The sequence below is a fragment of the Odocoileus virginianus genome, chromosome 10 (genome assembly GCF_023699985.2).
Source record: "Odocoileus virginianus isolate 20LAN1187 ecotype Illinois chromosome 10, Ovbor_1.2, whole genome shotgun sequence".
Lineage (NCBI taxonomy): Eukaryota > Metazoa > Chordata > Mammalia > Artiodactyla > Cervidae > Odocoileus > Odocoileus virginianus.
In genome coordinates, this window is record NC_069683.1 from 47,063,161 (window position 1) to 47,090,608 (window position 27,448).

The 27,448-nt window shown below is 41.0% G+C and overlaps 3 protein-coding genes, 1 long non-coding RNA gene and 1 other non-coding gene across 6 annotated transcripts in view; 3 read left to right on the top strand and 2 right to left on the bottom strand.

Annotated features, from left to right (window-relative positions):
* Window positions 1-2,195: 2,195 nt before the first annotated feature.
* LOC139037303 (U6 spliceosomal RNA) lies at window positions 2,196-2,299 on the bottom strand. Its single transcript, XR_011490124.1, has one exon. It is a non-coding gene; the product is annotated as a U6 spliceosomal RNA (small nuclear RNA).
* A 9,382-nt stretch (window positions 2,300-11,681) lies between these two features.
* LOC139037168 (uncharacterized) lies at window positions 11,682-27,244 on the bottom strand. The gene is made up of 2 exons (XR_011490004.1): window positions 27,157-27,244; window positions 11,682-17,804 (listed from the first exon to the last, which is right to left on the bottom strand). It is a non-coding gene; the product is annotated as an uncharacterized lncRNA (long non-coding RNA).
* Window positions 15,811-25,835, top strand: MPZL2 (myelin protein zero like 2). Of its 2 annotated transcripts, XM_070473520.1 has the most exons (7): window positions 15,811-15,889; window positions 16,846-17,012; window positions 17,455-17,665; window positions 19,982-20,129; window positions 20,718-20,762; window positions 22,721-22,796; window positions 24,280-25,835. In XM_070473520.1, the coding sequence occupies exons 1-6, from the start codon at window positions 15,832-15,834 to the stop codon at window positions 22,782-22,784; spliced, it is 693 nt and encodes a 230-aa protein (XP_070329621.1). In that variant the 5' UTR covers window positions 15,811-15,831; the 3' UTR covers window positions 22,785-22,796; window positions 24,280-25,835. The 2 variants fall into 2 exon arrangements, with proteins under 2 accessions (XP_070329621.1, XP_020742372.1); XM_020886713.2 differs by lacking the exon at window positions 20,718-20,762.
* The window catches only part of MPZL3 (myelin protein zero like 3), a 28,023-nt gene continuing 27,778 nt past the window's right edge, over window positions 27,204-27,448 (top strand). Inside the window, exon 1 of the mRNA XM_020886711.2 lies at window positions 27,204-27,286. Coding sequence (XP_020742370.2) covers window positions 27,214-27,286 — 73 coding nt within the window. The 5' untranslated portion in view covers window positions 27,204-27,213. The remainder of the gene's footprint in view (window positions 27,287-27,448) is intronic.
* The window catches only part of JAML (junction adhesion molecule like), a 59,024-nt gene continuing 58,798 nt past the window's right edge, over window positions 27,223-27,448 (top strand). Inside the window, exon 1 of the mRNA XM_020886707.2 lies at window positions 27,223-27,286. The gene's annotated coding sequence lies outside the window, so the exon portion shown is untranslated. The remainder of the gene's footprint in view (window positions 27,287-27,448) is intronic.

Here is a 27,448-nt window from a genome sequence, read left to right on the forward strand (position 1 = left end):
GAGGGCTACAGTCCATGGGGTCGCAAAGAGTCAGACACAACAGAGTGACTGCCTGCATGTGTGCAGAGTGTGACAGGTGTCCAGACTTCTTGCAGTTCTTAGAATTTGACCTTTGATCCTGCGTTCTCTTCTTGTCTACCTTTAACCCTAGGATCAGACCACTCCTTCCTATTGTCTCAGTTACAGATTCCAGACTTTTCCTGCTTATGACAGCACCACAAACCTAGTGTGACTGCAGCTCCTCTTTGTCTCTGAGATGGTTGCTGCTAAAAGAGTAAAGAGTAAGAGGTGGTGTTGCAATGTATCAGGGACTCTGGACAGAAACTTGCTAGCACTAAACAATAAGGTCTTACTATATAGCACAGAGAACTATATTCAAAATCCTGTGATAAACCATAATGGCAAAGATATAAAAAAGAATGTGTGTGTGTGTGTGCGTATATATATATGTATATATATATTATATATGTATATATTATATATATATACATATATATATATACATATATGTATAACTGAATCACTTTGCTATACAGCAGAAACTAACACAACACTATTTTTAAAAACAATCAAACTTTTTTTTTCAGTCGCTAAGTTGTATCCGACTCTTTGAGACTCCATGGACTGTAATCCACCAGGCTCCTCTGTCCATGGGATTTCCCAGGCAATAATACTGCAGTAGGTTGCCATTTCCTTCTCCAGGGGATTTTTCTGACGCTGGGATCCAACTTGTGTCTCCTGCATTGGCAGGTGGATTCCTTACCACTGAGCCACCAGGGAAGCCCGTATATCAACTATATTTCAATTAAAAACAAAAACAAAAACCCTGTAGAGGGAAAAACAGTTGTTGATACTGAGACCAGGGAACAGAATTGATGATTTGGATTATAAGTCACTTAAAATCAAAAGTTGCAAGTTTCTTTCGTTAGCATCTACATGCTGTTATTCTGTAAGCTGGCTAATTGCAAGGTCAGCTTCCTCCAAGAAGCTTAGGTCTCTTTCTAAAGTAAGTGCACAGTCTCAGTGATACTTATGGAGAAAAATATATGAAGCTGTTGGAAAAGGTGAAGCTTTTTCCCATCCTGCCTGGCACAGTGCTGCACATGTGGAGACTCCATCTTTTAATGAACAGATTATTTTCTTACTGTTATAATTCACTAAGTGTTTGATGCAACTACTTTATTTTATTTTTTTTCCATTTATTTTTATTAGTTGGAGGCTAATTACTTTACATCATTACAGTAGTTTTTGTCATACATTGAAATGAATTAGCCATGGATTTACATGTATTCCCCATCCCAGTCCCCCCTCCCACCTCCCTCTCCACCCGATCCCTCTGGGTCTTCCCAGTGCACCAGGCCCGAGCACTTGTCTCATGTACCCAACCTGGGCTGGTGATCTGTTTCACCCTAGATAATATACATGTTTCAATGCCGTTCTCTTGAAACATCCCACCCTCGCCTTCTCCCAGAGTCCACAAGTCTGTTCTATACATCTGAGTCTCTTTTTCTGTTTTGCATATAGGGTTCTCATTACCATCTTTCTAAAGTCCATATATGTGTGTTAGTATACTGTAATGGTCTTTATCTTTCTGGCTTACTTCACTCTGTATAATGGGCTCCAGTTTCATCCATCTCATTAGAACTGATTCAAATGAATTCTTTTTAATGGCTGAGTAATATTCCATGGTGTATATGTACCACAGCTTCCTCATCCATTCGTCTGCTGATGGGCATCTGGGTTGCTTCCATGTCCTGGCTATTATAAACAGTGCTGCAATGAACATTGGGGTGCACGTGTCTCTTTCAGATCTGGTTTCCTTGGTGTGTATGCCCAGAAGTGGGATTACTGGGTCATATGGCAGTTCTATCTCCAGCTTTTTAAGAAATCTCCACACTGTTTTCCATAGTGGCTGTACTAATTTGCATTCCCACCAACAGTGTAAGAGGGTTCCCTTTTCTCCACACCCTCTCCAGCATCTATTGCTTGTAGACTTTTGGATAGCAGCCATCCTGACTGGCGTATAATGGTACCTCATTGTGGTTTTGATGATGCAACTACTTTAAAAAAATTAATTTATTATTATTTTTTGCTTCAATTGTTTATTAACAGACCAGATTACAAAAATACTCCTGGTAGATACCTTAGTTCATCCTTCTAATAAGCCTGTTGATCTGGTCTTCCCTGTTGCCAACAAAAATATGGAACGCTTCACGAATTTGCGTGTCGTCCTTGCTCAGGGGCCATGCTAATCTCTGTATCGTTCCAATTTTAGTATATGTGCTGCCGAAGCAAGCACTAATTTATTTTTTAATTGAAGGATAAATGCTTTACAGATTTGTGTTGGTTTCTGCCAAGCATCAACATGAGTCAGCCATAGGTATACATATGTCCCCTCCTTCTTGAACTTCCCTCCCACCTCCCACCCCTCTAGATTGTTACAGAGCCTTGGTTTGAGTTTCCTGAGTCATACAACAAATTTCCATTGGCTATCTACTGTACATAGGGTAATGTAAGTTTCCATCTTACTTTCTCCATGCGTCCCACCCTCTCCTTCCTTCTCCCCACCCCTGGGTCCATAAGACTGTTCTCTGTGTCTGTGTCTCCCTGCAAATATTTCATCAGTACCATCATTCTAGATTCCATATATATGTGTTAGTATATATTTGTTTTTCTCTTTTTGACTTACTTCACTCTGTATAATAGGCTCTAGGTTCATCTGCCTCATTAGAACTGATGCAAATGCATTCCTTTTTATGGCTGAGTAAGAGTCCCTTGGACTGCAAGGAGATCCAACCAGTCCATCCTAAAGGAGATCAGTCCTGGGTGTTCATTGGAAGGACTGATGCTGAAGCTGAAACTCCTGTACTTGGGCCACCTCACGCGAAGAGTTGACTCATTGGAAAAGACCCGGATGCTGGGAGGGATTGGAGGCAGGTGGAGAAGGGGACGACAGAGGATGAGATGGCTGGATGACATCACCGACTCAATGGATATTAGTTTGTGTGGACTCCAGGAGTTGGTGATGAACAGGGAGGCCTGGCGTTCTGCGATTCATGGGGTGGCAAAGAGTTGGACATGACTGAGTAACTGAACTGAACTGAAATGAATATTCCATTGTGTATATGTATCACAACTTCTTTATCCATTCATCTGTTGATGGACATCTAGGTTGCTTCCATGTTCTAGCAATTGTAAATGGTGCTGCAATGAACATTGGGGTACATGTGTCCTTTTTGACTTTGATTTCCTCAGGGTATATGCCTTGTAGTGGGATTCTTGGGTCATATGGTGGTTTTATTCCTAGTTTTTAAAAGAATCTCCATACTGTCTTCCACAGTGGCTCTATCAATTTACATTCCCACCAACAGTGCAAGAGGGTTCCCTTTTCTCTACACTCTTTTGTGGAGATGCCATCTTTTAATTAACTAACAGATTATTCTCCATCCCACTTACTGTTATACTTCATGGAATGCTTGATGCAACTACTTTAAAAAATTATTTATTTATGGCAGTGCTGGGTCTTTGTTGCTGAGCAAGGGCTTTCTCTAGTTGCAGTGGGCAGGTGCTACTTTTCATTGTGGTGTATAGGCTTCTCATGGTGCCTTCTTTTATTGTAGAGCAGAGGCTCTAGGGTGAGCAGGCTTCAGTAGTTGTGACATACGGGCTTAGTTGCCCCACTATATGTGGAATCTTCCGGGACCAAGGATAGAACCTGTGTCCCCTGCATTGACTTCTCCTGCATTGGCAGGCAGATTCTTATCCACTGGACCACCAGCAAAGTCCATTACTTTGGATTATCTATGCTTAAGTCCTTAAATGTGTGTAAAACCCTTTAATGTCTTTACCTTTAGAAAAAAGTAAAACCTGTTTAGCATACTGTCAAGTTGCCATTGCCTTACTCTTTTAAAAGTTTCATTACTCATTAGAATCTCCTATACTTTATTAGAATTTAACTGAAAACCCTTGTAATACAATGCAAATGAAAGAATCTCACCTTCAAATAGCTCCTTTCCTGCTGTTCTCCCTTTTATTTTTCTAAACTTGTTTTATAGAGGGACAATCATAGAGTCCAGAGTTCAAGGCCAGCTGATACTGTTTCCTAGCTACATGATTTTGGGCAAGTTACTAATCTCCCAGCCTCATTTTACTCATCTGTATAATGGGGAGATTAATGAAGTACTTTCTAGGGTTGTTGTGGATGTGAAGATACTAAAACTAAGTTATGTAACAGATGGTGGTTATTATTAGTACTATGAGCAAGCTCCAGCATCCTACTTGGAGAGGACATGCTGGTCCACCCCTAACTCAAGGCCTTGGCCCAGAGTGTCTCCTCTTTTGCCAACTGGTCTTCCTCTTTCAGGATTCCTTATATATTTAACCCTTTCAGAAAAGGTTCCCTAGTGCTCCCAAGCAGAGTTTATGTTATTCTTGTGTTATCACTGGTACCTGGTATGTACTTCTGCATGGCTTGTCAGCCTGTATTGTGACTACCTTTTTTATTGTTATTAGCCTGATCATGCCTTGAGGGCTAGGATCTTATCTTTTTTTTTGTACCCTTGAGTTTCTGAGGACAGTGCCTGACACCTGGTAGTTGCTCAAAACTATTAAAGAAAAAAGGAGAATAAAAAGAAAACACCAAGAACAAACAAATGATTAACAAGATATAGAAGGAACAACATGGTGATATTTTGGCATAATCCAAACTGCATTTTGGACCAAATTTCCAAGTAATTTCCCACCAAATCTTTCCTTTTAGGAGAGATGCCAAGAAGAGGATGACTAATGTTTCTTTCATTTGCTTGTGCTTAGAAAGTCTTCCAGAATGGTGGTGATGGTTGTGATGGGGAGAGGAGAAAGGCACCCCTGTTCAGAGAGTGGCCTGAAGATACAGTAGAGAGCTGACAGTAGACATGCTAGATACATTCTAATGAGGAGGGGAGACTGGTATTGTAGAAAGAGCTTAAATTATCTCTGGAGTTGACTTGAGAGCTGGGCAGGCCTGGCTTTGAATTCTGACCATGTCACCAGTAGGTGACCTTGGAGATGCCACTTGACTTTGGCCAGTTTCTCCTCTCATTCCTGTCATAAACTGATGGAATCCATCTCTCTTTCTGGCTTCTGCTCCTCCCTCTGTAACAGCAGGGAAAAGGGCAGGGCACAATTTTTGAAAGAATGACATTGTTCATCACTTAATGGCAAATAGATGGGGAAACAATGAAAACAGTGAGAGACTTTATTTTCTTGGGCTTCAAAATCACTGCAGATGGTGACTGCAGTCATGAAATTAAAAGACACTTGCTCCTTGAAAGAAAAGCTATGACCAACCTAGACAGTGTATTAAAAAGCAGAGACATTACTTTGCCAACAAAGGTCCATATAGTCAAAGGGGTTTTTCCAGTAGTCATGTATAGATATGAGAGTTGGACCATAAAGAAAGCTGAGTGCTGAAGAATTGCTGCTTTTGAACTGTGGTGTTGGAGAAGACTCTTGAGAGTCCTTTGGACTGCAAGGAGGTCAAACAGTCAGTGTTAAAGGAAATCAGTCCTGACTGTACATTGGAAGGACTGATGCCGAAGCTGAAGCTCCAATACTTTGACCACCTGATGCAAAGAATTGACTCATTAGAAAAGACCCTGATGCTGGGAAAGATTGAGGGCAGGAGAAGGGGATGACAGAGAATGAGATGGTTGAATGGCATCACTTACTCGATGGACATGAGTTTAAGCAAGCTCTGGGAGTTGGTGATGGACAGGGAAGCTTGGGGTGCTGCAGTCCATTGGGTCACAAAGAATCGGACACAACTGAGCGAATGAACTGAACTGAAGGACACAACATAAGCCAGTTAGAACCAAATGGGACCAAGATTGCAGACAAGACCAGACTTTGATCCTCAATCAGCAAGTGAAATGACGGACCCAGAGGTGCCATGACAGTTCCATGCACTGTCAAAAGACCAAGGAGTGGGCGGTGTCCAAAACCCTGGAAATTTCCACACTTTCCCCAAAATAGTTGGAATAATCCTCCCATTCATTAGCATATGAAATTACCCAGCCTATAAAAACTAACCAGGCCACATTTCACGGCTGCCCTTGCCCTCTGCGATGGCCCACACTCTGTGGAGTGTGCTTCTCTCTGAATCTGAATAAATCCATTTCTTACCTACCACCTTGTTTCTCACTGAATTCTTTCTGTGATGAGACATTAAGAACCTGAGCTTTATTAGGCCCTGAAACCAGGTACCATGGGTTTTGGCTGGGTTCGAGTCCCAGCCATGTGGGTTCAAGTCCCAAACTGGGTTTTGACTGGGTTCAAGTCCCAGGCAGGGTTTTGGCTGACTTTGAATCTCAGCTACCAGGTTTGAGTCCCAAACTGGGTTTTGGCTGGGCTTGAGTCCCTATCTGAGATACATGGTTTCACATCTCCCTAGGACTGGGACATTTTTTCCCTAGTACACAAAGGAAGTAGAAACCAGTAGATGAGAACTCTCTCAGGAGGGGAAAAAAATTAAAAAAAACCCCCACACACAGATGAAAACTTCATTTTTGGGGGCCCAACTCTTTCACTTTCAACATTAGCGAAATCTGGACCCATCCTGGGCTTCTCCCTTGTCTAGATTGACCATAAAAATTATCTCCCACATTGTCACAGTGTGAAAAGTGTGAAAGAGGTACTGTTAACCATTACAGTGAGACAGCAGGTATAAACTGGGGCTGTCCTGAGCATTCCAAACATTCTTAACCTCTTGTTAATAATGAGGGAAGTACACTTTCTCCTGTTTACTGGCTCATTTTAACGTGTTGATACTTTACCTTCTTCAAACCAACAAATGAAATGAAGTGAAAATCACTCAGTCATGTCCAACTCCTTGCCAGAATACTGGAGTGGGTGGCCTTTCCCTTCTCCAGGGGATCTTCCTGACCCAGGAATCGAACCCAGGTCTCCTGCATTGCAAGGCAGATGCTTTACCAGCTGAGCCACAAGGGAAGCCCAAGAATACTGGAGTGGGTAGCCTATCCCTTCTCCAGTGGATCTTCCCGACCCAGGAATCCAACCAGGGCCTCCTGCATTGCATGCTAACACTTTACTTTCTTAAAACCAACAAATGAACCCAAAACTAAAAAACTTCTTTCTCTCTTCCAACTATGGGCTTCCCAGGGAAAAGGGAACATGGGTTCAATCACTGGTCAGGGAAGATCCCACATGCCTCAGGACAACTAAGTCCGTGCACAACCATTGAGTGCACATACTGCAGCTAGAGAGTAGCTCCCACTCGCTGCAACTAGGGAAAGCCTGCCCGCAGCAGTGAGCACCCAGCACAGTCAAAAATAAATAATAAATATTTAAAAAGTATTCAATAGATGACAAGACCAAACTTAGAAATGCAACGTTTGAGTCATTATTTTACATCACTCGAGTTTAGACATCATTTCTTAGAATGTTGGTCATATTTTAACAACTAAAAATTACCATTTATCAAGTGCCTACTATGCACCCAGCAATGCAGCAGGACATCAGAGATATTATTTCTGATTATCATAATTTCAAGAGAAGCAGATGTCTCCATCTTATAGTTGAGAAAATTGAGGCACAAAGAGACTCATTCATTCTAATACCTATTGAACCTATTCATTCTAATACCTAGTGGAGAGAAAAAGGGGAAAAGGAGAGTGAATGACCAGGGATGAGACTGAAACTCTAATCAGGGTCCAGACCCTAAAGATCCTTGATAAGGGTTAAAGAGTGTGGACTTTATCTAAAGGGCAATGGGGCAACATTGAAAACTTTTCAGGGGAAAGGGACTTGATCAGATTTGTGTATGTAAAAGAGCACAGGTATTTCCCTGGTGCTCCAGTGGCTGAGATGCCATGCTCTCAATGCAGGGGGCCCAAGTTCAATCCCTGGTTAGGGAATGAGATCCCACAGGCCACAAAGAAGATCCAGCCCAACCAGATAAAGAAAATAAATAAGTACTAAAAAAAATAAATATAAGAGCACACAAATACAATTTGGAGAAAGACAATAGGGTGAAATAAGGCCCGAAGCAAGAAGCTGCTTCTGGGAACAGTAATCCAGAGAGATGATTTGACCGGAACTGAAACAGTGACAGAGGGAATGGAGAGAAGTTAGGATCTGAGGAGCTATGCAGGAGGTAGAATGCAAGAAGACTGGTTTACCCCTGAGCCACCAGAGAAGCTGCTATTAAATACTTAATGCTAAGGAAACTTAGTAAACGAGGAAGCAGATTTTTGCCAACATTTTATTATGAAAATTTTCAAACACGCAGAAAAGTTGGAAGAATTTTATAGTGAACACCTATATTCCCTACCTAGGTTCTTCAGTTAACATTTTACTATGTACATGCTTTATTACATATCTATTCAATCCTTTTTTCATCCTTTTATCCACCTATCCATTAACATGTTATTTATTTAGTTTTTTGATGCATTTTAAAATTTCAGACAAGGGAGGTGGGAGGGAGGTTCAGGTTGCGGGCACACATGTAAACCAGTGGCTGATTCATGTTGACGTATGGCAAAAACCACCACAATATTGTAAAGTAATTAGCTTCCAATTAAAATTAATTAATTAATTAAAAAAATAAAATTGCAGACTGTGGGACACATCTCCCTGTATATTTCAGCATTAGTGAGAGTTCAATATTTGTTTACAATTCTTTTTAAGAATATACTGAAATAAAATTTGAATACAATGTAATACAGAAGACTTAAGCATATACATTCAAATAATTTTGGCAAATTCAAAGCCTGTGTAACCCAAACCTATATCAAGATGCAGAACATAAATATCACTATAGAAATTCCCCTCATGCCTGTCCGTCCAGTCAATCCCTTCCCCCACTTCCCCAAGGGAAACACTGTTAGGATATTTTTCCACCAAACATTAGTTTTGCCTGTTATAGAACTTCATATAAATAGAATCAAAGAGTAAGTATTACTTTATGTCTGGCTAATTTTGTTCAACATAATATATTTGAGATTCATCAATATGGCTGTATATATCAGTAGTTTATTTCTTTTTATTGTTGGAGAAGACTCTTGAGCGTCCCTTGGACTTCAAGGAGATCCAACCAGTCCATCCTAAAGGAAATCAGTCCTGAATATTCATTGGATGGACTGATGCTGAAGCTGAAGCTCCAATACTTTGGCCACCTGATGCAAAGAACTGACTCATTGGAAAAGACCCTGATGTTGGGAAAGATTGAAGGCAGGAAGAGACGGGGAGGACAGAGGATGAGATGGTTAGATGGCATCACCAACTTGATGGACATGAGTTTGAGCAGGCTCTGGGAGTTGGTGATGGACAGGGAAGCCTGGTGTGCTGCAGTCCATGGGGTCGCAAAGAGTTGGATGCTACTGAGCAACTGAACTGAACTGAACTGATTGTTGAGTAGTATCCCAAGGCACGAGTAGTCTACAGAGTATTTATCTGTTGATGGACCCTTGGGCTATTTCCAGTTTGGGGTTAATATGAATAAAGCTTCTTCAAATATTCTTACACAAGCCTTTTTGTGGGTATATAACTTCATCTCTCATGGATAAATACCTAGGAGTGGAATTGCTAAGGGGATTAGCTTTATATGAAGCTTAGCTTTATAAGAAACTGCTAGACCTTTTGAACTTCCCTAGTGGTCCATTGGTTAAGAATCTACCTGCCAATACAGGGGACATGAGTTCAATCCCTGGCCTGGGAAGATCCCACATGCCTTGGGACAACTAAGCCCCAGTGCCACAACTACTGAAGCCCATGCGCCTAGAGTCCCCGCTCTGCAACAAGAGAAGCCACTGCAATGAGAAGCCCGCACATCACAACTAGGAAGTAGCACCCACTTGCCATGGCTAGAGAAAGCATGCCTGCAGCAACAAGGACCCAGCATAGCCAAAAAACAAACAAAAAACTGCTACACCTTTTTTCAACATGGTCATGGGAACAGCTTTCAAAAGCCAACTAAGTATAACCATAAACAACTAAATTTACTGAGTGTAAATTTCTATGGGAACTGAACATAGAGCTTGACTTAAATGTATCATTTTACCTGATTCTTATACCAAGCATATTATTATTCTCATTTTTCAGGTAGGATAACTGAGGCACAGAGAATTAAATATCTGCCCAAGGTCACACAGCTAGTAAGTGGCCAAGGCCGGATCTGGACTCCAGTTCCTCTGCCTCATGTCTAGTATTTAATAGCAAAACAGAAAAAAAGAAGAAGGAAGTGGCTATTTCTTAAGGATAAAAATTGGTCCTGGTAAACAAGAGATACTGAATTCATCAATAAACACTATATAAATGTAAATTCTCCATTACTTAGATGTGGTGCATATGATAAACAGGGAGATAGGCAGATACATCCATTGAGGACTCTTTATCTTCCTGGGAGACTCTTCAAGTTTATCTTAAAGACACCCCATCTATCCAGCTCTGCGCAAATCCATCTAACGTCTCTTTAGAATATGAAGGGTTAAACTTCAGAGTCTCTTCCTTGGGCTGGTTAATTAGATTATGATGCTTCTTCTCTATAATTAAGAATAAAGAGTCTGAGGTTTTACTGGGCAAGTGTTCACATCAGCTGCCAAGAGACGAGAGATAGGAGCACATTCCTGCCCACAGTTTTACTAAGTAGAGCTCATTTTCAGATCCCAACTTGCCCTGGACCATCTGTAGGAAATTTGAGGCAAGGAGGAGGATCCAAGCGAACACATGTCTCCCTTGGGCTGAGAGCCCACCTCTCATCCAGGACTTAAGACATCCTCTCTCATCTTTGAAAGAGTCTGCCTGCAATGCAAGAGATGCGGGTTTGATCTCGGGATTGGGAAGAACCCCTGGAGAAGGAAATGGCAGCTCACTCCAGTATTCTTGCCTGGAGAATTCCAAGGAGAGAAGAGCCTGGCAGGCTACTGTCCATGGAGTTGCAAAAAGTAGGACATGACTGAGTGGCACGCGCACACACACACACACACACTCATCTTTGCAACTAACACAATGTTGCAAATTAACTATACTTGAGTTATTTTAATGGTTTTTAAAAAGTAAGAAGGCAAAGTTTTGAGTCATCAACCAGCACATATTCTACCAACTGTCTCATAGGCCCCTGGCCTAGGAGCCACAATGAAATTTAAACTTTTTACCTGTTTTCTGAAGACTCAGACTCCCAGCCTTCCCTAAACAACAATTCCAATCTACAGCTCCTTTTCCTTTTTTTTTTTAAACTCTTTCTGGTTTAAAAGGTCTTCTGCCTGCAATGCAGGAGTCTGAGTTGCAATCCCTAGGTCAGGAAGATCCCCTGGAGAAGGAATGGCAACCCACTCCAGTATTCTGGCCTGGGAAATCCCATGGACAGAGGAGCCTGGTGGGTTACAGTCCATGGGGTTGCAAAGACACAACTTAGTGACTATACATATACAACAACCCTGTGGATACCACATTCCACCCATTTGCTTCTCCTCTCTATTCATCCTTTTAGGGCTAGGTCAAAAGTCACAAAAATGGTGATTACTTGTTTACATCTACCTTCCACCTCCAAATCCTCTTCAGACTGATTCCTCCCTGCCCCAGCCTCAGGCAGAAATGTCTAATTCTATTTTGTATTTCTAGCCTAGCAACACAATAATAAAAATTTCATAAAGCTTTTCTAGTAAGAAAGACATATGGACCAAAAGTTTTGAGTAAATAAACACTTTATTTAAACCACCCTAAGAGCGAAGAGTTGATGCTTTTGAACTGTGGTGTTGGAAAAGACTCTTGAGAGTCCCTTGGACTGCAAGGAGATCCAACCAGTCCATCCTAAAGGAGATCAGTCCTGGGTGTTCATTGGAAGGACTGATGCTGAAGCTGAAACTCCTGTACTTGGGCCACCTCATGTGAAGAGTTGACTCTTTGGAAAGACCCTGATGCTGGGAGGGATTGGGGGCAGGAGGAGAAGGGCTCGACAGAGGATGAGATGGCTGGATGGCATCACCAATTCAATGGACATGAGTTTGAGTAATCTCCGGGAGTTGGTGATGGACAGGGAGGCCTGGCTTGCTGGATTCATGGGGTCGCAAATAGTCAGACATGACTGAGCGACTGAACTGAATTGAATTGAAGAGCTAAATTATCTGCTTTCTTTGCTTCACAGAGTGTTATTTTCATCTTGTAGTGAAAAAAAAAAAAACTTTTCTGCCTAGGATGCTAAGACAACAATTTTTACATGTATTGATATGGGTCAATTAACCTTTTTGTCTTCTGAGCCCCCAGTGAGCTTCCTACTGACCAAAGCCTAGGTATCCATTAGAAATATTTTTAGAAGGGAATTCCCTAGCAGTCCAGTGGCTGAGTCTGGGCTCCCAATGCAGGGGGCCTCGGTTTGACACCAGTTGGGGAACTAGATTCCACATGTCACAACTAAGACCCAGGTATCAGTTCAGTTCAGTTCAGTCGCTCAGTCGTGTCCAACTCTTTGCGACCCCATGAACCGCAGCATGCCAGGCCTCCCTATCCATCACCAACTCCCAGAGTTCCCCCAAACTCATGTCTATCGAGCCGGTGATGCCATCCAACCATCTCATCCTCTGTTGTCCCCTTCTCCTCCTGCCCTCAATCTTTCCCAGCATCAGGGTCTTTTCCAATGAGTAAGCTCTTTGCATCAGGTGGCCAAAGTATTGGAGTTTCAGCTTCAGCATCAGTCCTTCCAATGAATATTCAGGACTGATTTCCTTTAGGATGGACTGTTTGGATCTCCTTGCAGTCCAAGGGACTCTCAAGAGTCTTCTCCAACACCACAGTTCAAAAGACCCAGGTATAGCCAAATGAATATATAAGTAAGTGAAATTGGGGAAAAAAAATATTTTTAGGGAATGTGTAGGGGAAGGGATAGATGAGGTGGTTTCAAAACTTAGTACACTGTAAAATTTTAATGACAATCAGAATTTTTCTCTGGAAGAGTTTAAAGAGAAAAAGTGATGTCTCTGAGAACTTCACTTTTCTTCCTTTTTAATTTTCTTTTTTTTATTGGTTGCACTGGGTCTTGTTGCTGCACATGGGCTTTCTCTAGCTGTGGTGAGGGGGGGCTTCTTCTTGCAGTGATGCTTCTCTTGTGCGGAGCACAGGCTCTAGAGTGTGGGCTCAGTAGTTGTGGCATGCGGACTCAGTTACTCTGTGGCATGTGGAATCTTCCAGGATCAGGAATTGAACCCGTGTCCCCTGCATTAGCAGGCGGACTCCTATCCACTGTATCACCAGGGGAGTCCATTTCTCTTCCTTTCAATCTCCAGAAGCCCGCTTCTTTTTCTCTCACTTGCCCAGATACAAACTGGAACTAAGGCCTCACCCGGGTGCCTCCATCTCTGATCAGAGTCCTGCTGACCAGCGCCCTGGGGACTCTTAGGGACAAGCCTCCTTTTTCTTCAGTGTTTTCTCTGCTTAGCACGTCCAGCCCTTGGCCTCTCCCCTCCCCACCCAGGGAGGGGAACCGGCTCGCTCTCCTGGTAACTGGAAGGAACTGGGCGTTGTTGGGCACCCCGCCAGGAATTTGAACTCTGCTGAGGAGGAATGGGCTCTGGGCAGCGGCTGACTCCCAGAGCAGTGCTGTCTGCCTGCTCACAGGGCACCTGGCCACCTAGGGTGGCTGGGGAGGAAGAGTCTTCCCTCCTGACAACAATTTGTTCAGCTCTTCCTGCCCTGATTCCTCTCCTGCTGCTGTTTGCTGCATCCCCTGAGCCCTGTGGTAACTCTACCTCTCAGCAAAAATTTGCAGTTTGTGGTAGACTTCAAAACCTTAGGCTTCTCCTCCTCTCCTTCCTTTAGAGAGGCACTGGCCTGCGAGCTGAAAGCCAGCAGAGGCTCAAGTTTCCTCAACTCCTTTTCTTTCTGGCTCCTGGAGCTGAACTCTTTGGACCTGCATGCCAGAAAGGCTCTTTTATCAGATCACCATGCCAGAAAGGCTCTTTTATCAGATCACCATTTAAAATGTTTCCCCAGCATTCTGATTTGAGGTTGACTGCTGACTGCGTGTGTATGATTTCTGACCTAGAGGCTGACAAAGGAGCCAAACATCCTGTGTTCAGGAACACTCTTGTCAGGACACTCACGCTGGGACACCGTGCCTCTTCACGTGTGGAGCCCCTGGTTTCTCAGTCCTGATGGGGGCTATTTTGGTTGTTGTTAAACTTTTTTTATGACACATCTTTCTCCTGCTGCTTTTCTCTCTTTTGCTTTTCTTTTTCTTCTGTAATCTGCCTCTCTCTGTGGAACTTTCTCTTTGCTTCCCTCTTTATGTTGTTTTATTTTTTCTAGTCAGCCTGCCCCTTCCTCTTGGTCCTAGAAACGTCTTTGTTCTGTGGTTTCACTGGGAGATTTTATGAATCACTTGAGTTTCTAGATCGCTAATCCAGGGATAGCAATTTATTTCTCCTGTTCTGGGTTAGATTACTGGTCAAGACTGCTTCTTTTCTTTTTGGCCGTGCCACACGGCTTGTGGGATCTTAGTTCCCCCCTCAGGGATTAAACCCTGGACCCACGGCAGTGAGAGCTTACTTCTTAATTGCATGGGTAAACTTCATCCTCCTTCTACTGAGTTTCCATACAGCTTCACTAATTTTTAACAATTACTTGTCATCCTTCCAGACAAGGAGACACCTTGTCTCACTTCAAATCTTCAGCTCTTCAAATTTCTCAGACAGATGACTGCCCCCAAAAAGGCAAATAAAACCTGAGGTACAAAAAAGTTATTAGGAAAAGCTTTTCATTGAGGATCCTCTGTCTGATTGCTCACATGAACTATGATTTTTGTGGAAAGAGCACTAGACTGAGTTAAAAAAGAGAACTTCCCTGGTGGTCGAGTGGTTAACAGGCATATACTTCCACTGCAGGGGGGATGGGTTAGATTCCCTGGTGAACTAAGATCCCACATGCTGTGTGGCCAAAAAAAAAGAGTCAAAAAAAGTTCCAGTTCTGCTACCTATCGGCTGTGCAAATAAATCACCTCTGGGCTTTTCGTGTCTGTCTTCACTGGTGAAATGGGAACACTTCAGGGCAGTGTCCTGTCAATGAAAGCACTTTGCAAAGTGTCTTGAGATAGCACATGATTCCTCTTTAAATCCTTCAAACATTAAACACTGAGATTTATTTTGGTCAGTCTGTTTTAGATGGGGCGGGGGAGGGGGAAGGGGGTTTTCAGGGGAAATCTACCAGCTAGAAAAAGCACAGGGATCCCTGCGGTAACATTTGGTTAAAATCAAGTATACAAACTCTAGGACTTTTTGAATACAGAGGGTCCTAAGGAATTCTGATTATTTTGGAGGTGGTAATCCTGTTCAGGCTACTGTGACCTGAGGGCGGTGCTTTGATAAGTGAAATCACTGCAGGTATGTTCAACATTCACTTCTTAGGCAAGCCTAAAACCTGTTTTTAAAAAAATGTGTGCGTGTGGGCCAGACCCAAAGCAGCCTGGGACCTTTCAGACAGGCACCACCTCCTCTGGCTGTTTCTGAGGCCATCCAGAGGCCAGGGTCCAGATGAGCTGAAAAGACAGGACGGCAGAGTCTGGGACTTTGTGTAGATGTGTCTGTAGCGCGGGGGGTGGGAGGGAGGCAAGGAAGGAGGGGAGGAAGGCGTTGGGAGCTGAAGCCCCACCTTTCATTCCAGCAAAGTGCACCAGGAGAGCAGGAATGACTCACAGGCGCGGGTGCTCAGGTTCCCACAGGTGAGGCAACAGACTGCTTTCTCCCGGAAAGCGCCCAGGCGCTCTCTCTGCCAGGAGCGGCCTTGGCAGGGTGCTGGCGCGCTCCGTCTGCGCGGTCTGGTCTCTGGGGCCAGGCCTGGGTTTCCCTCATGTATGGCCAGAGCCCTACGCGTGCTGTGCTTTTTCTCCTTGGCGTACAGCTCACAGGTAAGAGCTCGCGGGCTTCTCTGAGCATTTCCTCCACTGCCTACCCTATAAAGTTAGCTCATTGTCGCAGAAGTTGCAAGAGTCTTTTATTGGAGCCTGAGCCACAGTGACATTTCGCTTTAGTGTTGACTTTAATGAAACTGAAGTGGGGGGTTGTTTTGGGGGAACTGCTTTTGGAAAAACAGGTTTCAGTGTGTTCTGGTTGCCAGTGATTGGGGCACAGAGCGGGTTTTCTAATCTCAGGTTACACTCCATTTTTTGGTGGCTGCTCTCCACCCCCCACTACAGGCAGAACCCGGCCCTTGGATTTCTGTGTGTGGGTCTTGTCTGAGACTCTGGGAAACTGGAGATGGTTAAGGAGAGAGACCCACTGTGGCTTGCTAACTGCCCCAACATGCACATACTAAATGTAAATATGCTAAAAAAATATGCTACATGGTATAAAGGTTCCAGGGTACAAGCAAGCTAAACTGTCTGGGGCTGATTAATTCCGTTTTTTGCAGAAGACTAGGAATAGTAGGAAATTCACTTAACAAGGACCCTTTCTGAAAAACTTACTGCTAGGGGCCCATTATACACATAAGGTATTATGATTAATCTGAATAGAGGTCTAATTAGTTTTAATTTTCTTGTTTCTGCCTTCAGTCTTATTTGCCAATGTTTATAGTTTGTTAGAGCAGTTTTGAAGGTACCATGAGGCTAGGGTATCCTGCTTTAGAGAAGGTGTGACTGCTAAGTAAAGTTTATGGTGTGCTATTTTTAGCTGTTAAATGAATGGGAGGGTCAAGGTTACATGTAGGTAGGAATATGTGGTGGGTGAAGCTGAGTTTGAGTGAGAGCTGGGGCATCTCAGATCTGTTTGATGCCCTACTCAGACCTTTATTTTGGTAGTGTCAGCAGAAATTCTCTTAAGACACATCTCCTGTTAACCCTTCATTGCCTTTTTTCCATTGCAGCTCTTTGGCCAGTAGCAGCTGTGGAAATTTACACTCCCCGGGTGCTGGAGGCTGTCAATGGGACAGATGTCCGGTTAAAATGCACTTTCTCCAGCTTTGCCCCAGTGGGTGATGCTCTCACGGTGACCTGGAATTTCCGTCCTCGAGATGGGGGCCCTGAGCAGTTTGTAAGTTTGGGGCCCTTGATTAGAAAAATAAGCCAGTCCATTTCTCCTGGCCCTTTTATATTTTTCTTAGCGATAAGTACAGGGTAAAGCTGGGGAACAATTCTTGGCACAGAGACAGAACTGAGAGGCTGGTGAAGGGGAAAGCCAGAGATTGTTGCAGGAGAAGTGCAGACCGGGCAGTCAGGCTTGCTGTTTCTCTTTTTAAGTTTTTTTTTTTTTTTTTTCACGTGGACCATTTTAAAAGTCTTTATTGGATATGCTCCAATATTGTTTCTGCCTTATTGTTTTGGTATTTTGGCCACAAGGCACGTGGGAACTTAGCTCCCTGACCAGGGATCAAATCCACAGCCTGTGCACTGGAAGGTGTTTCTCTTCTGCTCCTGCTGTCTCAGTCTCCCTGCCCAGGTACCGAATAAATCCTTTGGTCATGACTCCTCTCTAGGTTTTCTACTACCATGTGGATCCCTTCAAACCCATGAGTGGGCGTTTCAAGGACCGAGTGGTCTGGGATGGGAACCCTGAGCGGTATGATGTCTCCATCCTCCTCTGGAAGCTGCAGTTTGATGACAATGGGACATATACCTGTCAGGTGAAGAACCCACCTGATGTTGATGGACTGATCGGGGAGATCCAGCTCAGCGTCGTGCAGACTGGTAGGTGATGCAGAGACAAGTGTTTTTGAAAAGTATGAGAGCTTGTAGAAAACAGAGGGGCAAAGTTTTGTGATGGCTGAAAGAAGACAGGAAGACCAACTCTTTGGATCTGGAAATTGCAGAGGAAGAGTGAAGAGTCCTGGGGTAAAAAGAGAAAGGCTTTGTTTAGCTGTGGAAAGAAACAGAAAATAAGGCAAAGGGACCTAGGGAATCGGTTACAAAAATGGCATTGAGATCGTGAAAGGGAGAGGAAGCAACTCTCTGATAAAAGGCTAACAATAAGTCCATTCATCCACTCATTCAGTCACAAGATACTATTGAGTACCTACTCACTGTCCAAAGTGCTTGACATGTACTATCTCATTTAATTCTCACAATCACTGTTGGAAGTAGATGCCAATAATGGTAGTTATTGTTTATCGAGCCCTTCCCACATGCTAGGAGATTTATGTAACACATCTAATCTTTGTTGTTGTTCAGTGCTAAGTCATGTCCAACTCTTTTCCACCCCATGGACTGCAGCCTGCCAGGCTTCCCTGTCCTTCACTATCTCCTGGAGTTTGCTCAAACTTATGTCCATTGAGTTGGTGGTGCCATCCAACCATCTCATCCTCTGTCTAATCTTTACACATATCAATTTACTGTGCTCTTAGTGCTTCCCTCCCCCCTCGTTACTAATGAGGAAACCAATGCTCATACAGGTTAAGTCACTTGTCCAAAGTCATGGAGCAGATAAATGGAATCACTCAGAACTCAAACCCAAGCATCTCTGTCTCCAAAATTGTGCTCCATCTAATGCACTGTATTGCCTGCAGGCCTAGAAAGGACAACCTGGAAAACTGCCAGATAACAAAAAGAAAAGACCACAAAACTTAAGAGTTGTAAATTTGGGTCTGAGTCACTGCTACAGTTTATCAGCTGTAAATACATTTTTTTCTTCTGTAAAGTGAGAATAATAGAGCTAAGATTATGATGAGGATAAAAATGACATAATAAAAGTAAAAATCCCCAAAGTCTGAATTGTACTGAAAATTAGAATAGCTACCATATACTGAAAGTATTATGTGCAGGCACAGCGTGGAATAATTTAAATAAGCAATTTAATTTTTTATAAGAACTCAAGAAATGAGTATTGTTACCTTTACTTTATACATTGAAGAAACTGAGGCTCAAAAAAAAGTTAACTACCCAAGTCACATAGGAGCTGGTATTTTAACCTAGCTGTCTTTGGTGTATTCTCTTAACCAACACGTTACTATCCAAAACATAAAAGCCTGTAAAATGGTATGAATTCCCCCTTTCAGTCCTAGTATCATCCTTCAAGGTCCTATCAATAGAGAGCTGTGTGACCTTGGAGAAGTCATTTGAATGTTGAAAGAAGTAATGTAGTATCTTTGGATCTGTTTCTTCTTTGCAAAATGAACAGGTAGATAAGAACCCACGGGTCTTAAACATACTAGGATGACTACTCTGAGGACCTAATGAAAGCCATAACCCCTATTTACCACAAACAAGGCACACAATCTGACATGGATTTTGTGGGTTTGTTCTCCTTCACCACACTCCCCCTGCCCCCCCCTTCCTTTACAGACTCGAGGCTGGGGAACCCCTGGGCTAGATATTCGCTAATGTCTTTTCTAGCTCTGTAGGTTTTTTGAAATTTAAATAAGAAATCAACCTCAAAATCAAGAGACCCAGCCTTCACAGTCTCTAACCTTGTTTAGGGACCCTTCCCTCTGGGTTCTCTTACATCATCGATCCACTCGACTACAGTTACTTGTCTCTCCTTCCTGTGGGTATCAGTTCCTTGAAGGTAATGTCTTTTCTGGCTTTGTATTTCCACTAAAGTGCTAGAACATAATAAGCTCTTAATAAACCTGAATAAATGACTGACTGAATGACAGAAGTGAGGATTCAGGGAGAAATAAACACTGAATTTGATTAGGTCAGCAATAACCTTACCCCATTAGCTAGGTTACCTGCCCCAGTGATTCTCAAATTTTTTGCGTGCATCAGAATCACCTGGAGGACAAGTTAAAACAGATTGCTGGGCCCCACCTATAATTGGGTAGATCTGGGGTGGGGCCTGATGGAACTCGCCTTTCGAAGTTAAGTCATTCTGTAGCTGCTCCTCCTAGGACCATAGTTTGAGAACCACTGAAGTGTCTGTATGGCTTTCCTATTGCTACCAGAGTTTACACAGTTAATATGGTAGAAGAAAGGAATATTTCATTTGGTGAAAACACATCCCTATTATATCTTTAGATTTCATCACAGTCCTCTTCAGAATCCCAACTTGATCTTTTCTCCTTACAGTACGCTTCTCTGAGATCCACTTCCTGGCTCTGGCCATCGGCTCCGCCTGTGGACTTATGGTCATAATAGTAATTGTGGTGGTCCTCTTCCAGCATTTCCGGAAAAAGCGACGGGCTGAAAGAGCTCATAAAGTGGTGGAGATAAAATCGTAAGGCTGGGCAGTTCTGGAAAAGTCTTCTAACACTGTTTTATGGCAACTGTTGGTATTTTATAGCGGGGATAAATCATTCTTGAACAAATGTCCTTTCTTTTGGGTAGAATTCAAATCCACAGGATGGATAAATTAGGGTGTGAATCAGTAACTTTAGCCGTTTCTGTATAAAATACAGTTGATTTACACTGTGTTAGTTTCAGGTGTAAAGTGATTCAATTATTTACATATATACATATATTCTTTTTCAGACCCAATTCCCTTATAGGTTATTACAAAATAGTGAGTGTATTTCCCTGTGCTATACAGTAGGTCCTTGTTGGTTCACTATTTTATACATTATAGTGTGTATATGTTAGTCCCAAACTCCTAATTTACCCCTCCCCCACCCTGTCACCCTTGGTAGCTGTAAGTTTGTTTCCTCTGGGGTATTTAGTTTCTTAATTTTAGGAAAGATTTCATCATAGGCTTTCTTTACTATGTAGGATTTGATATACAAAAAGTTGCTTATGTAAAGCTTTTCTAGGATATTCCTTCCTTTAAATGTAAAGCATACATTTCTAAGAACCACTGGGCTGTCCGCAGGGCCTCTGAATCAGTGCCCAGGAAAGACAGCCATGCTGATGTGAGGTACATTATATATATATATATATATTTTTTTTTTAGATAAAATTTACATATAATAAAATTCATTATTTAATGTTCACAAAGTTGTGTAACCATTACCGCTAATTCCAGAATATTTGCATCACTTCCAAAAGGAACGCCATACCTTTGAGCCATCACTCCCCAGCTTCCTCTCCCACCTGCCCCTGACAACTACCAGTCAATCTGCTTTCTGTCTCTATGGATTCGCCTGTTCTGGACAGTTCATGTAAAGGGAATCATATAACATGTGACCTTTTAAAAAAGTTACATTTTTGTAATTTGAAAAAAAATTATTTTATTTTTTATTATTTTAAAAAATATGTGACCTTTTATGTCTGGCTTCTTTGACTTAGTATAAGGCTTTCAAGGTTCAACCATGTTATAGTATGTCATTCCTTTTTGTGGCTTCATTATATTCCATCGTATACATATACCATGTTTAAAAAAAGTATTTATTTTTTAATTTATTTGGCTGTGTCAGGTATTAGTTGTGGCACATAGGAACTTTGCTCACAGCATGAGAGGCTTCTCTAGTTGCAGGCACATAGGCTTAGTTGCCCCAGGGCATGGGGCATCTTAGTTCCCCAACCAGGGGTTGAACCCATGTCCCCTTCATTGGAAGGCAAATTCTTAACCACTGAGCCGCTAGGGAAGTCCCCACAATTTGTTATTTCATTCAATTGATGGACATTTAAAATTTCCCCACTTTTTGACTAGTAGGATTAATGCTACTATGAACATTCATCTACAAGTTTCTGTGTAGGCATATGTTTTCAATTTTCTGGAGTATATAAACAGGAGTGGAATTACTGGGATATATAGTAACTCTATCTTACCTTCTTGAGGAATTGCTGGACTATTTTCCAAAACAGCTGCACCATTTCATATTCCTGCCAGCAATGTATGAGGGTTCCAGTTTTTCTACACCCTCAACAATACTTGTATTGCCTGTCCTTTTGATTATAGCCATCTAGTGTGTGTGAAGTGGTATCTCATTAAGCTTTGAATTGTATTTTTCTAATGACTAATGATGTTGGGCATCTTTCCATGTGTTTACTGGCTATTTTAATATCTAATTTGGAAATATTCAAATATGTTACATATTTGAAGTTTTGAATATTTGAAACCATTTCCAAGTTAGGGTATTTGTCTTTTTATTGCTAAGTTTTTAAGGTCTTTATATTTTTTGGAGTATACAAAAGCACCTTGTTAGATTAAGGGTTTGCAATTATTTTCTCCCATTCTGTGGATTGCCTTTCCATTATCGTGACTGATGTCCTTTGCAGCACAAAAGTTCTTCTAAGAGTTTTACAGTTCTTATATTTAGGTCTTTGATTCTTTTTTTATTATTATTTTTGATTCATTTTTAATTAATGAATTTTTAATTCATTTAATTAATTCTTGTATATGGTGTGAAGTAGGAGCCCAAATTCATTCTCTCACAGTGTAATTTTTTTCAGCTGTCCCAGCATCATTTGTTTCTTTCCCTCAAGAAATATTTACAATAGTAAACAGAACTGATTTTTAAGGAGCTTAATGAACCCAACTCTGAGCTGATTTGAATAGAATACAATTGATAAACATGACTTCTAGGTCAGTCTTTGTTTTTGTTTGTTTTGGTTTTAATTTTATGCTTTTTACTTTTTTGAATCAGAAGTAGAATTAGAATACTAATGCTAAACTAAAGTGTCTGTTTTAAATACCGGGAGTTCCCAAATGATATTCCCCTCTAGAAATATTCTGAAAAGGGTCACGTGGAGGCATGAGTATTATTAGTTAGACAGTACTAGTGGTTTAGTGCTCTGTAAGCGTGATCTACTCCCAGGTGCATATACTTCCCCAAATTTGGGGGAATATATATAACCTGAAAGTTTGTATGATTTGCCTCCCTTGTTCCTTGTCTTGTTCTCCTGACATTGGTTTCTGCTTCTATGTTACAGAAAAGAAGAAGAAAAGCTCAACCAGGAAAAAAAGGCTTCTATTTCTTTAGAATACACAGACTAACATTCTCACATGGTAAGTTTCACAGTTGGTTGCTTTCTTTCCTTAGCTTACTTGCACGTTTAATCTCTACTGTAGATCTCCTAGATGATATGATTGTTAGGTGTTTCCTGTATGAAATGAGAGGAGCTGGGCAGAGAGATAAAAGTCTTTTCTTGTGTTATGGATGGCTTTCCCTTTGAGTGTGTTTTGTGCAAAGGACTAGAAAGCTAGAACCTCCTATCATTAAAGCTGAGAATTCTATGATTATTTGAAGCTTTGGGGTTATATTTACCACCCTTAAGAATAATAAATTAACTTTCAATATGTAAGTAAATTTTTTTTAATGAAAGAATTAATATTTGCTTTTTTCTTTTCTTTTCTTGTAAACTAATCATGGCAGTTAAGAGTGACTCAATAGATATGCTTGACATTTTGACAAGAGAACTTCTATATTCTTTGGAACTGATTTCAACTCCTCTCATTTAGTTATTGGGATTATGAACCCAATTTTAGTGGTGTGTAATTGTGTTTTTTCAGTTTTTAGGTTTATTAGGCTTAAAAGGTAGGTTGATTTAATATGATTATAATTTCTATTCCCTGAAGTTGATCCATTATTATCATTTGCAAAAAGAGCCACAGTTTTACACCCTAAAGCTCCAGTGAAAGTTCACAAGAATTTATACAAAAAGAATATGGAGAAAAATGATTCTATTGTAAACCTAGGGGAAAAAATTGGTATCACAGAGATTTTTACCAAGGGCTATTTTTAAAATTAAGCAGATTTTCTAAGTCAGGGGCATGGAAAATAAAGACAGAGGCTGTTTAAGATTCAAAGAAATTTAAGAGAGTGATACAATCAAGTGTAGTGTATGATCTCTGATTGGATGGATACTAGTCTGAATGAACTAGTTGTAAAAAGAGTTGGGGGTACAACTGGGAAAGTTTTAATATGAAAAATGTCAATATGGATAATATTAGAGAGTTATCATTAATTTTTATTAGGTATAATAAAGATATTGTGCTTACACAGGAAGACATCCGTATTTTAAAAATGCATATTGGAGTACTTATGGGTAAAATGTCAGTAATTTGTTTTAAAAACTCTAGCCCCCCCCCATATATATTATTTATAGCAGGTACAATTTATAGCTATACAATTAAGTGAGAGTGTATTCTACACACTGACTTCTTTGCTTTTCTGTATATTTGATTTTCTTTATTATAAAGGGGTTGGGAGGAGACAGAGAGAGAATGTATGTATGTGAGTAAGCAGATATTGATCATCCAAGGGTCTAGGGAAGGAAGGGACTATGAGTTAAGGACACTGACCCTGAGAACTATGTAATAAAGATCAGGAAATTTTTTAAAAAGTTAAATTAGGAGAGGACAAATATACTTAAGAATATTTTTCTTCACAATGGAAAATAGATCTAGTAATATATATGTAACATGTCAGGTACTCCTATTGCACTGTTGCTAAATGCATTATCCATTTAAATTCTGCTTTGTATTTCAGGAAGCTGAATATTTCCCAGAACAAGAACCCTATGATAAGCTGGAGTTAATGGAAGCTTTGCTTTGGCTTTTCCAGTTGTGACCTGTCTTCCAACCAGCGCTGCAGTATATAACCACCTAGATGAGCAACGTTCCTCTGAAGTCAGCATAGGGCCCTTCTTGAGCAGATGCTACCAGACTCACAAACAGCTCTGTTACTAAGGTTTTATTTAATTTCAGAGTGCAAATATTTTTCAAATGCTCACTAGGTTTTATATACTAAGAAGCTATATTTTTGCCCTTAAACACTCCTTGTGGATTATGATTTATATTCACATATATTGGCCTCAAATGAGATAAAAACCAAACTGTCTGTCACGTTTACTTTGATATATTAATTTTAGAGCAGTGTTCTAGCTACTAAAGTTAACATCTTTATTCTTTCCTTCTCACATGCTTGGTTAAAAGGTGAGCTAATTCTCTCAACAGTTTTGATTAATTAACAGAAAATCCTAAATTCAAACTGTTAAAGAATAGTTTGATTTCTTATGGCTCTCCTTAAGTATGAGACACATGTTATTTTATTGAATTTCTTTCAGTACCCTAGATGGCAGGTTTTTGTTTTTGTTTGTTTTTGGTCAGTTGACCCAAGGTTTACAGTAGCACAAGCCAAAACCACAGAATAACTAGGGAAGGTGACATAAATGCTAATAGATTGACAAATGCCACCTCAGGATGAAATGCTTGTCACCTTTTTTCTGTGCTCTGATAAGTGACCCATAGCTCTAATTTTTCACAAGCAGTGAATGACTGTTTAGCTTACTATATTTCCCACTTCCAATTCAATTATTTATAAGAACAGAGCAAAATCTATGCTCGTTTGTAGACTGGAATCATTAAGCAGTTAAATGGAAGGATTTTGAAGTAGTATATTACAATTTAAGAATTTAGGGCTAGTGAAAAAAAATCAACCCTAAATGGTAATAATTTTCTCTAGTGTTATACAAACTCTGAGAACTGGAAGAGATTAAATTGTTTCTTTTTTTTTTTTTTTGTTTCTTTCTTTTATATATTTTTTGTTCTAATACAGCTTGATACTTTGATTTCACAAACTAGGCTGAAAATGTTATTTCTGTTAACAAACTGGAGTTTCAAAACAGTTTATTTGTATTTAAAGATGATGAACTTTGATTTTTTTCCCCAATACTAAAAGAAACCCACACTGGTATAATTTACTTATGAACTTGAAATGCTTCTCATGCCTGTCTCATTTTGCCTTTTATACGATCTAAAAAAGTAGTTTCAGTACCCAGTTTTGAAACTAAAAATCAAATTTAAAGTCCATATTACCTTTCATTCACATTTTCTTTTTTTTCCCCTCTACATTAAACCTTTGAAAATATAGTAACTGGATATTTCTTCAAACAGATGGCCTGGATAAAATGTAGAGGTAGTTAAAAACTTATGGAAGGTGTTTCCAGCAAAACTTGTAGTTTCTGTGTCTTGGTTAAATGCTCAAGGGTTAATACAGCCCCATTGTTCAGTGTCTTCTACTTAAAGAGAACTTTTGTATTGTAATTTATTTTTTATTGTGCCTTAAACACTATGTAAATAACTCAGTAATAAAGCATTACAATTATACAAAAATCTAAAATTTTTACATAGCAGGTAACAGAAAACTGATGGGAATGTATTTTACCTCTATTGAAAAATTTTCTAAGGGGCAGCCTGGAAGTCAATAATAGAATTAGTTTCTACTGGATAAATAAAACTATATGAATTTCCACAGAATTTTCACATTGCTTTGCAACAGAATTGAGCACAACAAACTACTTAGTTTGGGGACTCTTTTGAAGGAACAGTAAGTATCATCTCTTCCATCTGATACTCTTACATTACCTTCTTAATAGGGAAAACTACCAGCTTTCAAGTCTAGTAAAGAAATGCGAGTTGAAAAATGTAAAGTTATTAACTATCCCAAAAGTTGAAGCATATTTTCGTTCCCTTGCTTTCATTAAACACACGTAGATTCCAGAAGAATAGACTAATAATTAAAGGACAGTACTATCCCATTTCTTTTTCAGAAGAATCAGACATCACCTCTTCATTTAAATTCAAGCACTGTGAAAACACTTTCTCGCTTTTCCAACCAAAAGAAGCATAAGTCTCAGCTCCTTTTTGTGATGATTGCATCATTGCCACTGTCAGCAGTAACTTAAGTGAAAGAAAGTGAAGTCGCTCAGTCGTTTCCGACTCTTTGCGACCCCATGGGCTGTAGCCTACCAGGCTCCACCGTCCATGGGATTTTCCAGGCAAGATTACTGGTGTGGGTTGCCATTTACTTCTCCAGGGGATCTTCCCGACCCAGGGATCGAACCTGAGTCTCCAGTAATTTAACACACACTTAATTTAAATTTAGGTATGTACTCAGATGGATGCTGTTATTAGCCACACACACACACACACACACACACACACAAGAATACAAATCAGTCTTGTACAAACTGCCCACGAAGGCCTAATACAAATTTATCTATTCACCGAATGACCCTGTATGCTCTCCAGGGTTCCTGTGAACTCTTAAATGCATAGAAATCTATTCTGAAAGCATTCAATAAAATAATCTGTAAGGAGTTAAAGGATTTCTGGCTTAGAGTCAGAGGATCAAGACGATAAAGTCCTGCAGAATTCCATCACAACAGTCAATTCTCCAAAGCCTGTCCGACTTCATTTCGAGTAAGAGAGAATACTGAACTCCTACTTGAGAGTTAAGCATCGCTGACTGGAAGTGAGCAAATCCAGGTGTGGCTCTGGAAAGAAGCCACGTTGCTATGGCAACTTGAATCGCCATTTTAGGTCTTCTCGCGGCCTCCCGCCCTCACGTCACTTCCGGTGTTACCTGTGTGGTTATCGGGAGCCGTAAACAAGGTGTGCAAACTTCTGGAGACCTGTCGGGATGCAGCAGAGCGGGGTTCCTGGAAGCCGTGGCTGCGCTCTGTGCCCACTGCTGGGTGTCCTGTTCTTCCAGGGTGAGTGAGCCGGCGGCGGGCTCAACTTACACTTCCGGCCGGGGGCTCAGGGAAGATGGTCGCTTTTCCGGTTCCGGTGGGGGGTCTTAGGAAAGCCCCCACTGAGCTTCTGGGAAGGAAGGAAGGAAGCGGGAGGCATTGGGGAGGATGTTCTCGTAATTA